This window comes from Electrona antarctica (assembly GCF_951216825.1).
Source record: "Electrona antarctica genome assembly, chromosome: 8".
Taxonomy (NCBI): domain Eukaryota; kingdom Metazoa; phylum Chordata; class Actinopteri; order Myctophiformes; family Myctophidae; genus Electrona; species Electrona antarctica.
The window spans coordinates 16,389,023-16,401,232 of NC_136789.1; the positions used below are offsets into that span (position 1 = coordinate 16,389,023).

A 12,210-nucleotide genomic window follows, 5' to 3' on the forward strand; every position below is an offset into this window, starting at 1 on the left:
TATATTTAATTCATGGAATTTGTTTGATTTGTTTGTTTTTAAAATCTGTACAATTACTGGGAGAACAATCTCTCTCTCTCCTCTGTGTTAAACAGTGAGGTAGATTAGATGGTCTTACCCCTGGGACTCTCTCTCCCCTGTGTTAAACAGTGAGGTATGGTTTTACCCCTGGTACTCTCTCCTCTGTGTTAAACAGTGAGGTATGGTCTTACCCCTGGGACTCTCTCTCCTCTGTGTTAAACAGTGAGGTATGGTCTTACCCCTGGGACTCTCTCTCCTCTGTGTTAAACAGTGAGGTATGGTCTTACCCCTGGGACTCTCTCTCCTCTGTGTTAAACAGTGAGGTATGGTCTTACCCCTGGGACTCTCTCTCCTCTGTGTTAAACAGTGAGGTATGGTTTTACCCCTGGGACTCTCTCTCCTCTGTGTTGAACAGTGAGGTATGGTCTTACCCCTGGGACTCTCTCTCCCCTGTGTTAAACAGTGAGGTATGGTCTTACCCCTGGGACTCTCTGTCCTCTGTGTTAAACAGTGAGGTATGGTTTTACCCCTGGGACTCTCTCTCCCCTGTGTTAAACAGTGAGGTATGGTTTTACCCCTGGGACTCTCTCTCCTCTGTGTTAAACAGTGAGGTATGGTCTTACCCCTGGGACTCTCTCTCTTCTGTGTTAAACAGTGAGGTATGGTCTTACCCCTGGGACTCTCTCTCCTCTGTGTTAAACAGTGAGGTATGGTCTTATCCCTGGGACTCTCTCTCCTCTGTGTTAAACAGTGAGGTATGGTCTTATCCCTGGGACTCTCTCTCCTCTGTGTTAAACAGTGAGGTATGGTCTTACCCCTGGGACTCTCTCTCCTCTGTGTTAAACAGTGAGGTATGGTCTTATCCCTGGGACCCTCTTTCCTCTGTGTTAAGCACTAACCACACCAAAGGGTCAAGACGGTTTTAGCATTGCCCCTGCGGTGTGATATGTCTCGTTGCTCGTTTACCCACGTTGACCCATGTTGACCTTAGTGATTTGGAATTCAATTGCCCAAACCACACCAAAGGGTCGAGACGGTTTTAGCGTTAACTCCTTGCAATCGTTTGGACCCAAGAAGTTGCATGGTGACCCTTTGGTGTGGTTAGGGCTTTAAACAGTGATGTAGATGGTCTTACCTCGCCCCAGGCCCCCTGGGACTCTCTCTCCTCTGTGTTCTTACAGTGGGACAGCTGCTGGATGACGTTGTTGACGGCCAGGCTGCTTTTCCCAGGGGTCAGTTCCTCCTCTGGCACCTCCAGCCAGCCCAGGGACCGCACTGCAAAACACTGACAGACAGACAGAGAGAGAGAGAGAGAGAGAGAGAGAGAGAGAGAGAGAGAGAGAGAGAGAGAGAGAGAGAGAGAGAGAGAGGTTTGGGGGGGGGAAGTGTGTATAATGTAATTATATTTTGTTCAATGCCACGTCCTGCCCTTGACATCTCTGGTCTGCCCCTGTGCAATTCCCTACTTGTCCTCCAGGTGTCCCCAGTGTGAATGTGTTCTGGCTCCATTTGTTCGCATTTTGGATCCAACTCTCCATGCACATAGTTATCATTGTATACTATCTCCATATTTTAACTTTTTGCATGTCGTGCAAAAGTAGCAAGAATTGTAACGCTGAAACATTTTGAAAGTGAAAGCGACAGTGAGTATTTGGGTTTTATACATTTTTGAGTGGTGTAAACCACTCCTACAACTGGCTTTTTTGTGCAGAAAAAATGAGCATGGTTGCTATGTTCAAAATAATTTCTGACGTAATTAAATCACACCCGGGTGAACTGGATGACCGTAGCAACCATGCTCATTTTTTCTGCACAAAAAAAGCCAGTTGTGAAATCACATCCGGGTGTGATTTTTAAAGGTATATTCAGTGATTTCACTTTATTCAAATATCACTTATTTTTTTGTTTTGTTGTGATAACCCCCCCTACTATAGAGTGTGCTGACCATATAAGGAGTTCCTCCCTGTCCCCAGTTAACCCCTGGGGGTAAAAAAAACCTTTTTTGGCTAGGTGGCAAAGCCTTCATCCAATCAGGATAGAGAGGGGCCTTCCGCCAATCATGATCGAGCGGGGGCGGGACTTGGTCTGTGTGCTGTTGGCCTGCCGCGTGTCCCCCCCACTGTAGTGCGTGCATGTGCACATCTTGTTACCGGGGCGGACCGGGGGGTTTTCCAAATCACCCAAATTACTGAATGCTCCTTTAAGACGGGGTGAAATGGTTAATTTGGGCATTTTATTTGTTTAGCCTCAAACAGCAGGATCTGAGTTTCTGAACCAATCAGAACATCGCATCCCTTCAGGCGATGGGACGGTAGCTCTGCTACAGGCAGGACGCATGGAGTTTGTTTGTTTACAAATTAGACAGTCGGCCAGCTCTAACAGTTTACTGCTATGCGGTTTATTTCTAACATATAATGTTTTCAGATACATATTTTAGCGATTAAGTTTAAAATGAGTAATGTCTGGATGTCATCTTGAATGAGATTAAAAACGGAGTAGTTCTGTAATCAAAACCACCTGTGTTTGGAGGACGACACAGCAATTGGAATCAAACAGGTGAGCTGGTGAGAAAAACAACTTAGCAGCCCATTCGCTCCACCCTGTACACACTACAGATAACCTCCCAGATCAAGAGCAGCCGCAGAATCCGAGCATATGCTTTTCGCAGGTTTGACCTCTTCTATCCACCACATGGCCCATAAAATTGCCAACAGTTCTGCTGAAAAGACTGACATGTTGTCAGTTATGCGGACACTCTGCTGGATCTGATGCCCCTCCACATACATTCTGAACCCAGTTTAAAAACAGGTGAGCTTCATTTTTATTTCCGTTTTATTGATGTGTAGCTCTACACGTCATCACGCAGCAAATTTTCGTTCAAAGGAAGTAATTCAAATTCGACTGTTATGGACTTTTGATATAAAAATACACAAAAATGAAATTTTTGGCATCCATTGTTAGGTATGCCCATATGATGACCACGGATATGATCTAAAAGTGTGAAAAACTTATTTTTCATTTCACTAGGTCTTTAACCGATGAAAGGTCTTAAGAAGAGCTTGTGACTAATAAGTCATTCCTGTATATTGGGTCCACTTTTTACTGGAGTCAGTTCCAAATTGCAGCCCTGCAAATGCTCTTTTAGAGTGATTTTGAAAATTCACACTTCTTTATGACTGTTGGTGGTAGGGCACTCCACATTTCATCGTCATTTAGGAAGCAACAGTCTGGCCACGTGACTAACTCCATTGGAATGTGTTCTTTATGTATGTATGAAAATTAGCAGACCTAAACCCTAAAACAGCTAACTTTGCTCTCTCTGTTCCCCGTTGGGAACAGATGGGTGTTGATAATAGATCAATGAATGATAGTAGTAGTGGTTTGGGTGCATGCAGGTACCTTGGAGTCAGGGTCATGGCTGCTGCTGAAGTAGTCTTCATACCAGGAGGACCTGGAAGAGGAGATGACAAGAACTCTGTCAACTAGAAAGGTGGATTCTGGGAAATTGCAAGTGTTGTTACAATGTAGCCTGGTTAATAAACCAGACCGAATCAGCCGTTGGCAAAAAAAAGTTGCCTACCAGCGGATTACGGTCTGGCGAGGCTCAGTAGCACGCCTCTTTCCTACAGCAGAGAACAGGTCGGACCAATCGGGACACGGTATGCAATATAGGCGGGCTTTGGTACAGTGACGTTCAATGCTTGAGACCTTTGACTGGCAGTAGCTCTGACCAATTGCGTCAAAGAGAAAATGTTCCCCGGGAAATGAAATCCAAGTGGAGCCTAGCCTCGGTCCCAGGCTCACTTAACTGCGAAAAAGAAGAGCCTGGTCACAACCTAGGACAAATAAGCTATCGAAAGGCCCCCGGAAGTTAACGTTTTTTGACCAATCGCAGCGTTGTGTTCCCGAAAATGTATTCCCTCTGAAATGATCATTGGGTGGGGACTAGTAAACACAGCCGCACCGCGTGACGTAGTTATCTTACACGCAACACTTCCGCCACTTCCGCTGATAGTCTTTTCATCGTAGGTCTTGCCCAGGGTGAGTGGAGCCAGCCCAGACTGATATACCGCGACAGTGTTGTGTGATATTAGTCTGGCTTATTAGCCAGGCTAGTTACAATGTGGTCAACCTGTAATGTCAGTCATCTATGATGTATCTATAATCTATGAGGAATGATACCATATATTTGGCCTTGTTTTTCAGCCACATGCTCTTGCTCTCCGTGGAAGGCGGTCGCACTTTAAACATGGAATTAGTTAACTGGTCTCTCAACGCGATAGACAAAATCTTTTCTACAAGGAAATTGGGTTCTGGAGAGCCCGCGTGCAGTGCCCAGACGGGACGTTTCCGGCAGGTTACACACAGGACTATTACAAGATCTGGAGGGTAATGTGCATGGCGATACTGTCTGTGGAAGATATCGAAGATGTATATAGGATTTATGGTAACTTCTTATGGTACTTATGGTAAATTTATGGGCTTCTGCTGATCGGGCTGAGCATCGGTCTTGTGTATCGAAGAATGGGAAAAGTGGCGGTGCTAAATGGAGCCCCTAAGTTGCCTGCCATGGTCCCACCCCCCCCACCCCCCCCACCCCCCCCCCCCCCCCATTGAATCTCTCCACAAGAAGAAACAACACAGAAAAAGAGCTCCTCTGCCCTCCCCCCACCACCCTGTCTTCACTGACACCTGCTGTTATGTCCATAGAACCCGCCATGACCACAGGACTTTTGAGGCAACGTGACCTGGCCTTCATTCCGGAAGATAACACGGGCACACACTTAAACAGACACATGAAGAACTTTCTCATGGACACACAAATCCTACACACACCCTTTTTTTCCTCCTCCCACGCCGTGTCTTCCAACCTGAAGGAATGGCGCGGGAGTAGTGCTTTTTTATGCCCAGGACCCCCCCACCCAGAAATGCTGTGCCTGCATAACCAAGTATTACTGTAATTTGATGTGATGTTTTCTTATGCCCCTCTGATTCTTATGCCCCTCTGATTCACATCACATCAAAATATGAAATATGAAACATTTCTGAAGGTATTTTTACTTCCTTCAGTTTTTACAATTTTCACTACTTTTGCTTCTACCCCACAACATATCAGAGGAAAATATTGTACCGCTACAATTATATGAAACCTTAACTAGTTACTTTGTAGATTTTGATACAAAACACACTAACCACTTCAGCCCTATATTATTTTTTTCGGCCATTTGAAAATAGCAGATCTACAAGCTCACAATGAGCATCGTGAGCTTGTAGATCGGCTAGTTAAAAACATTTGTTTATACATTTTTAACTTGTGAAATGGGACATTCTGCGCAATGAGTACTTTTACTTTTGGTACTTTAGGTACATTTTGAATACCACCAGACTTCTACGTGTAACATCGTATATCTACATGGCAGAAATTATACTTTTACTTAAGTAAAACATGTGAGTACTTTTTCCACCACTGTCAGTGCATTCCATCCGCTACCAGTTTAATAAAAAGAAAAACGCTGCATTGCATGGATGAGTGCCAGACACCCATCCTTACTCTTCTTAATTGGAACAACACGGATGCCATTTCAGCAGAACTGTGTGCTAAAACATACTTAAATGCTAGGAAGAAATGGGGTGATGCGAAACGGGAGGGTATTAAAATAAAGCAGGCGCGTTCAATAAACCTAAATGCCAGCTTTTATTAATCCCGTAATGCTCTAGACCAGGGAAGAGCCGCATGTGCCCTCTAACTCTCTCTGCGTGCGTGCGTGCGTGGATGTTGTGGTTGACGAAGAGTCCAGGGAAGTGTTTGTATTAGAGATTAGCCTAGAGGACGCCTTTATGAGGTCATTAATACCAACCACTCCTACATACCATGCATCTCAGAGCTGGGCTGGGCTATAGGTGCAGACTATTTGTTTAATTGTTTTTATATGTGACAGCCTGGGACATATCCACAGATTGGTTGTTATAGCGCTTCAACAACTTGGGGTTCCAAAAAAGGAGGCAAAAGTATTGTGCTGTCTCTGCTATAATTGGCAGCCGTCACATATGACAGAGGCGCTGTTGCCTGTTACTTACTCTATATCCATAGAGTACAGAGTGACATGATTATTGTCTCCACCAGGCCGAAGGCATGGGGAGAGAGTATGTTTTGCACTCCGTCCGTCCGTCCGTGTGTCCGTCCGTCCGTCCGTCCGTCCGTGTGTCCGTCTGTGAACAGCTAATCTCTGGCACCGTTGGCTTGATCGCAGCCATACTCTGCACACACACTCCCTGAATGCCAGAGCTGAACCTCTGCCCCAAAGTTTTCACATTGGCCTGTTATAGCGCCACCAGGAGGCCGCTTTGTGCAAAACAAATGTTTTGACAGTACACCTACAGATTTTGTCCAAACATTACGCAAATCGGTACACAGTCTCTCTAGAGCCATTCAACGAAACGTGTCTTTCAGATTTTTCAGACTCCATCCTGATTGGCTAAAATTGGCTTCCAAAGTTCGCAAGAGTGCTCAGTTTCAAACAAAATGCTTCAAATCATGAACACATTGTGTGATTTCCGTGAAATTTTGCACGCACATTCCCACTAGGCCGAGGAAGAAATGCCACTTGAATATTTTCAACTCAGCCTCATGGTGGCGCTATAACTGGCCGATTTGTGTTTTTATCTATAACTGCACCGATCTGTGTAAAACCATGTATGCACACTCCCTAGAGGCCAAGGAAAAACCTTTGCCTGGAATTTTTCACATCTGCTCTTTATAGCGCCACCAGGAGGCCGACATATGTAAAACACATTTTCTAATATTACTCCTTCAGATTTTATCCAAATTTCACGCAAATCGGTACACATGCTCTCCATAGTCATGTGATCATGTGATTTGTTTGATTTATCATAATTATCCATCCTGATTGGCTACGATTGGCTTAATTCTAAAGTTTTCAGGAGTAGCCCGTTTTGTACATGTTTTGTACAAATCGCCACAACTCCTCAATGCAGCGTCCGATTGCGGTGAAACTGTCCATGCCTATTCCCACTACTAGGCTGAGGAAGAAATGCCACTTGACAGTTTTCAAATCAGCCTCATGGTGGCGCTACAACAGGCCAAGTCGCGTCACACACACACATGTTTATATTACTCCTAAACATTTTGCCAAACATCACACACACTCCTATCCTCCTGGTGGAGACCTGTGCCCAGAAGGGCACTTTTTCTAGTTGTATCATGATATGCCATGATTTTGTGAATGTAATCTTACTGCACCTACTGTATATAATATTTGTGTCCCTTTATGTTTCTTCTTTATGTGGTCATCATAAATAAGAAAGTTTGATTTGATTTGCTCTATCTGTCCTGTCAATGCTGATGACACTCGACTGTTTCCTACACACAGGCTCAAATCTCAATCTGGATTTTTTTGTCACATCAAGCTCAAGGTGTGTGTGTGTGTGTGTGTGTGTGTGTGTGTGTGTGTGTGTGTGTGTGTGTGTGTGTGTGTGTGTGTGTGTGTGTGTGTGTGTGTGTGTGTGTGTGTGTGTGTGTGTGTGTGTGTGTGTGTGTGTGTGTGTGTGTGTGTGTGTGTGTGTGGACACCTGTCTTCCGCAGATGACGGCGACCTCTCAGTTGGTCTCTCGGTCAGTCCGTTGGACCCCGCCTTCTCCTGGCTCTGACCGCACAAGGAAAACACAGGAAAACATAAAGGTTTAGGTTTAACGCTAGTCATCAACTTTCTCCAGGTACAGTGTCCCAGTGGCATCTAACCTGTGCATTGCATTGTGCGTTGCAGAAATATTTACATTCAACATGTTTTTGGACAGGCTCAACTGCCTTTCTACCGATGCAGGGATACTATTACCTATACGGAACCTCTTCTCGGAGAAAACAGCGGAGGGTGAGGTTCCAAACGGGGCTAGGTTTCCACCCGGCAGTGACACTGTGTATCTCACCTCTGCATTGTGCTGCGTGTCCCGCTGCTCGGCCTGGATGCTGGGGTGCTGCCACTGGGTGGCGCCTGTGGGGATGTGCCAGTAGTAGGTGCCAGTAGCGTCTCTGATGGTCCGCCAGCCGGACGGCAGATCAGGGTCTACCGCTAAATCCTGGTCGGCCCAAATATTATCTGGAAAGATATAGGGAGACAGACCAGTGTTAAAGATGGAGTGCCGTGATTTTTGTACTTTTTCTGTCTTGAGTCTATGTTCAAGTTTATTTGAAAAACATCATTGCATAACAATATGAATTATGATGTTTCTTACACTTTGAGTCACAAGAGGACAAGAGGAGTTAACATTACCCTAAAGGCCCAAATGAAATGACAGTGATATAGTGACATCACAGTATAATCCCTTCCCTAACCCCTCCCCCTTTATCATACAACAACAGCTGTGGGTGCGGCTTCAGTTCAGGTGGATCACCACGTAGTACGTACCCACCTGAAAACCAGGCATACTTTAATGAACTGGTGGGTGTGGCCACATAAAAACATAATTTTAACACTTTCTGTACACTTTTGAAAAAATATATTTCTCCTAGTATAATCATATTACCTGATGATCATGTTTTCACGGCAGTCCATCTTTAAACTTGTCGACTAAAACTATGACGAAAAAAGGTCGTCAACTACTTTTGTTCACTGACGAACTAAATAAAAACTAAGTTATGATGACTTAGACTGAGACTAATTATATTTACAATTTCGTAAACAAATAAAAACTAAACTAAAATGTTAGGGATGATACTAGTGGAGAAGAGATCCAGTAGAACTAAAAGACTCAGGGTCGTGCTTTGAAAATAGCAGATCTACTGTACACCAAGCTCACAATGTTGTGACATCGGCCATTACAACGCAATCAAAGCAATACATTTTTGCAGACAAAATCAACTGTAGATTTAGTCGACTAAAATCGTATGATATTTTGTCGACTAAAATCATATGATATTTAGTCTGAGTGTGTGACTGTGTGACTTCAACTAAATTTAATTTTATTCAAAAGACTGGGACTAAAACTAAATCAAAACGTGCAGTCAAACTTACGGTAACACTGAGACAGACAATAATGGGGTGAGATTTAAACAAAAGGCAGGGAAGAAGCAAGCACATGTGCCTTATTGCAGCATTCTGGGTTTTACTGTAGCTGGGGACAGTTGGGGGACATTGAATGTTTGTTTATCTTTTTATTTTTAGCATCCCCATCATCTTCCTGGTGTCCAAAGACGTCTTCCAGAGTTCTAAATATCCTTGATGCAGTCATGCTGTCAACCACAAATCACTAAGGTCATTGACCAGGAGGTAGCGCGAGTGTCATCTGCATTCAGTCAATAATCAGTTGAAAGCCACACCTCGTGTATCATAGTTCTGGTGGATATACAACATTTTAGTTTAGTTAAATTTGAAATTAGAAAATATTTAGAAAATGATTAGACATTTCTTAAAAATATTATGTTTTTGATCAGTTTTGAACATTTTAGCCTCACATACCCAAACTAGGGACACTATTAGGTTTAACCCATTAACACCGGGAAAGCATCTGTTTCATATTTTAGATTTTAGCTTAAAAGCTTTATTTTGGCTATTCAAAAATATTATTTTGGAAAAATCTTAAAAATGTGGGCATTTGCGTCTGTCTTTGAATAGATAGATATTTTTAAAGCGAACATTTTGAACTCAAGGTGGTTCCTGGAACAAAATATTTTGAAATGGCGGTCAGCGGCCAGCCGGCCAAATATCTAATTTTGGGGGTCCTTGACATGATAAAGTTTCTCTTTCAGAAAACTGTTCAGGATTTAGAAGACATTTGTTGTAGAATCGGCCTCAAGTGGTTAAGGCCTGCTGCATCCCAGTTTGTTCTTGCCTCTACATGATCCTTATCTCTGGTGTGATTTCATCATCTTCTGCCCCATCCATTCCTCTCATGCCCTTGTTTTGCCTCCTCTCCTATTTCAGTCACGTGCGCGGGACAAACCATATATGAAGGTCAATGTGTGTGTGCGTGTGTGTGTGTGTGTGGGTGTGGGTGTGTGTGTGAAGGTCAATGTGTGTGTGTGGGTGTGTGTGTGTGGGTGTGTGCGTGCGACAGCCATTTTAACATTCCACTGACCCGGGTGGATGTAGACAGATGGAGAAAGAGGGAGGGAGGGAGGAAGTGACGAGGCAGGGATCAAGGGATAGAGAGAGGGAAGGATGTGAACTGAAACTATATGACGTTAGATGAGAGGGTCAGCTGGAACTGGAAGAGGGAGGCAGAGACGAGAGAGAATTGGAGAGAGGGAGGGAGATGGAGAGGGAGAGAGAGATAGAGAGAGAGAGAAACAGAAACAGGTCAATAGTGACGCGGGCTGCAGATGATGCACGTGTTTGCGTAGACAAGTGAGAGAGGGAGAGGAGAGAGAGAGGGAGATAGCCGGCCAGCTCTTTTCTGTTCTATTCTACACAGCAAACACTGAAGATTTTCATGTCTATTCAATTCTATTCTATTGTATTACTCATCCGCTCTAACACAGTCATACTGATCAGGTTTCAGATAGCACAGACCTTATAGTGTCTGACTGTCTGCTTAGAATGCTGTCCCTGATGTTATTTCAAACTAAAGTCAGGGGTAAACCTTAACATTGTGTGAGCATCTCTAATCCTAGCTGTTCAGACTGAAAGCTTTTATTGCACACTTGCACAGCTTTATCAAAGACTCTCGGGGTGAGACTGCACCAACGGTGTAAATGTGATTCGAATCCCCAAACGATATGAGGTACTGATGTGTTTTAATGAGCCTGCTGCTGCATCCAGGAATGATATCATTACATTTATTCAGGTGCCCGGAAAACACGATGCTGGCATGGTCTCAGGCGGGGAGAGGAGAGGAGAGGGGAGGGGAGGGGAGGGGAGGGGAGGGGAGAGGAGAGGAGAGGAGAGGAGAGGAGAGGAGAGGAGAGGAGAGGAGAGGAGAGGAGAGGAGAGGAGAGGAGAGGAGAGGAGAGGAATCACATTGAATAATTTATTAAGCTGATTCAGCTGACACAATCGACACTGTAGATTCACGCTCTGTGGTCATGCTGTAGAAGACAGCATACCCACAGAGCGTGTGAAAGTACAGTACAGTGTGTGTGTGTGTGCGTGCGTGCATGGTGCGTGTGTGTCATACTAAGGTTTCGTTACAATCCCTGTTGATGGATCTGTTCTGTCCGACACCCAGGCCCCTAGTTACAGCCAGACATACACAATGTATTATGATGTGTTAGTAGTGAATATCACAATGCACTGCGCAGTGTTTAGGAATAGTGGAGATTGTTTTATAATAGAAATGCTTTAGTGTTTTAGTCTGTTTACACCAGCTATTAGCCTGTGGTTAATCAGACTAATGGATTTAGTCAATTATAAAATAAATCATTAACATTTCCGATTTGTTGATATAACAAATGTAAAAATAGTATTAGGCCTATATATTTTTTTGTTACGTTTTTCGATTAGTTGCTTAACCTACAGTATACCTGGGCAAGTTGGTTATGGTTCTAATTAATATCAGATATATATTTTAATTTGAATTGCCTAAGCTTGTTCTTAGAACAGTGAATTGAGCATTGTCAAAGACATTAAAATAAACTATGTGTGTGCGAACATTCACGTTTGTGCGTATATGCGTGTGTGCGCACGCATGTGCTCTAGCTGTGCCATGTGGTTTCATCTGATTCCATTCAATAAACCCTGTGTGGTCATTAAGGCTCACTAACTGGCTGGTTGACTGTTCTTATCTCTTCAAGCTTTGCTCTCCATCACTTTGTCTTTTCTTCTCTAGCTCTATTGCTCCTTATCTTTTTTACACAAATGTTACTTTACTTTACTTGGCAAGATATCTGTTGATGGCTTTTATAGAATAAACTGTATTTTAAATTTCTGCTCCTCCACATTTTTTGAGTGCTTGGATCTCTTTTTCTTTTCTTTTTTCATGTCTCAAGGTGGAGTGCTGTGATTTTTGTACATTTTCTGTTTTCTATTTGTCTATGGAGTTAATATAATAGACCCCCAGGTCAGCACTCCATCTCTAAAGTATTTTTTTAATGTATTGTAGATAAAATTGGTTTAAGTTTTGGGGCAGAGAAATCTATATAGTGCTATTGACCTATATATAAGTTTGTTCTTGTTGATGGGAGTAGCAGCTCCAGCTCCTCTAGTGCTGTACCCATGTTGTAACTGGCTGTAACTG

The 12,210-nt window shown here is 43.6% G+C and overlaps 1 protein-coding gene across 1 annotated transcript in view; it reads right to left on the minus strand.

The window, feature by feature from the left end:
- The window catches only part of apbb3 (amyloid beta (A4) precursor protein-binding, family B, member 3), a gene marked incomplete at both ends in the record, with an annotated part of 46,722 nt that overhangs the window by 31,830 nt on the left and 2,682 nt on the right, over positions 1-12,210 (minus strand). Inside the window, 4 exons of the mRNA XM_079508044.1 lie at positions 1,157-1,306; positions 3,421-3,472; positions 7,612-7,685; positions 7,966-8,135. Coding sequence (XP_079364170.1) covers positions 1,157-1,306; positions 3,421-3,472; positions 7,612-7,685; positions 7,966-8,135 — 446 coding nt within the window. The remainder of the gene's footprint in view (positions 1-1,156; positions 1,307-3,420; positions 3,473-7,611; positions 7,686-7,965; positions 8,136-12,210) is intronic.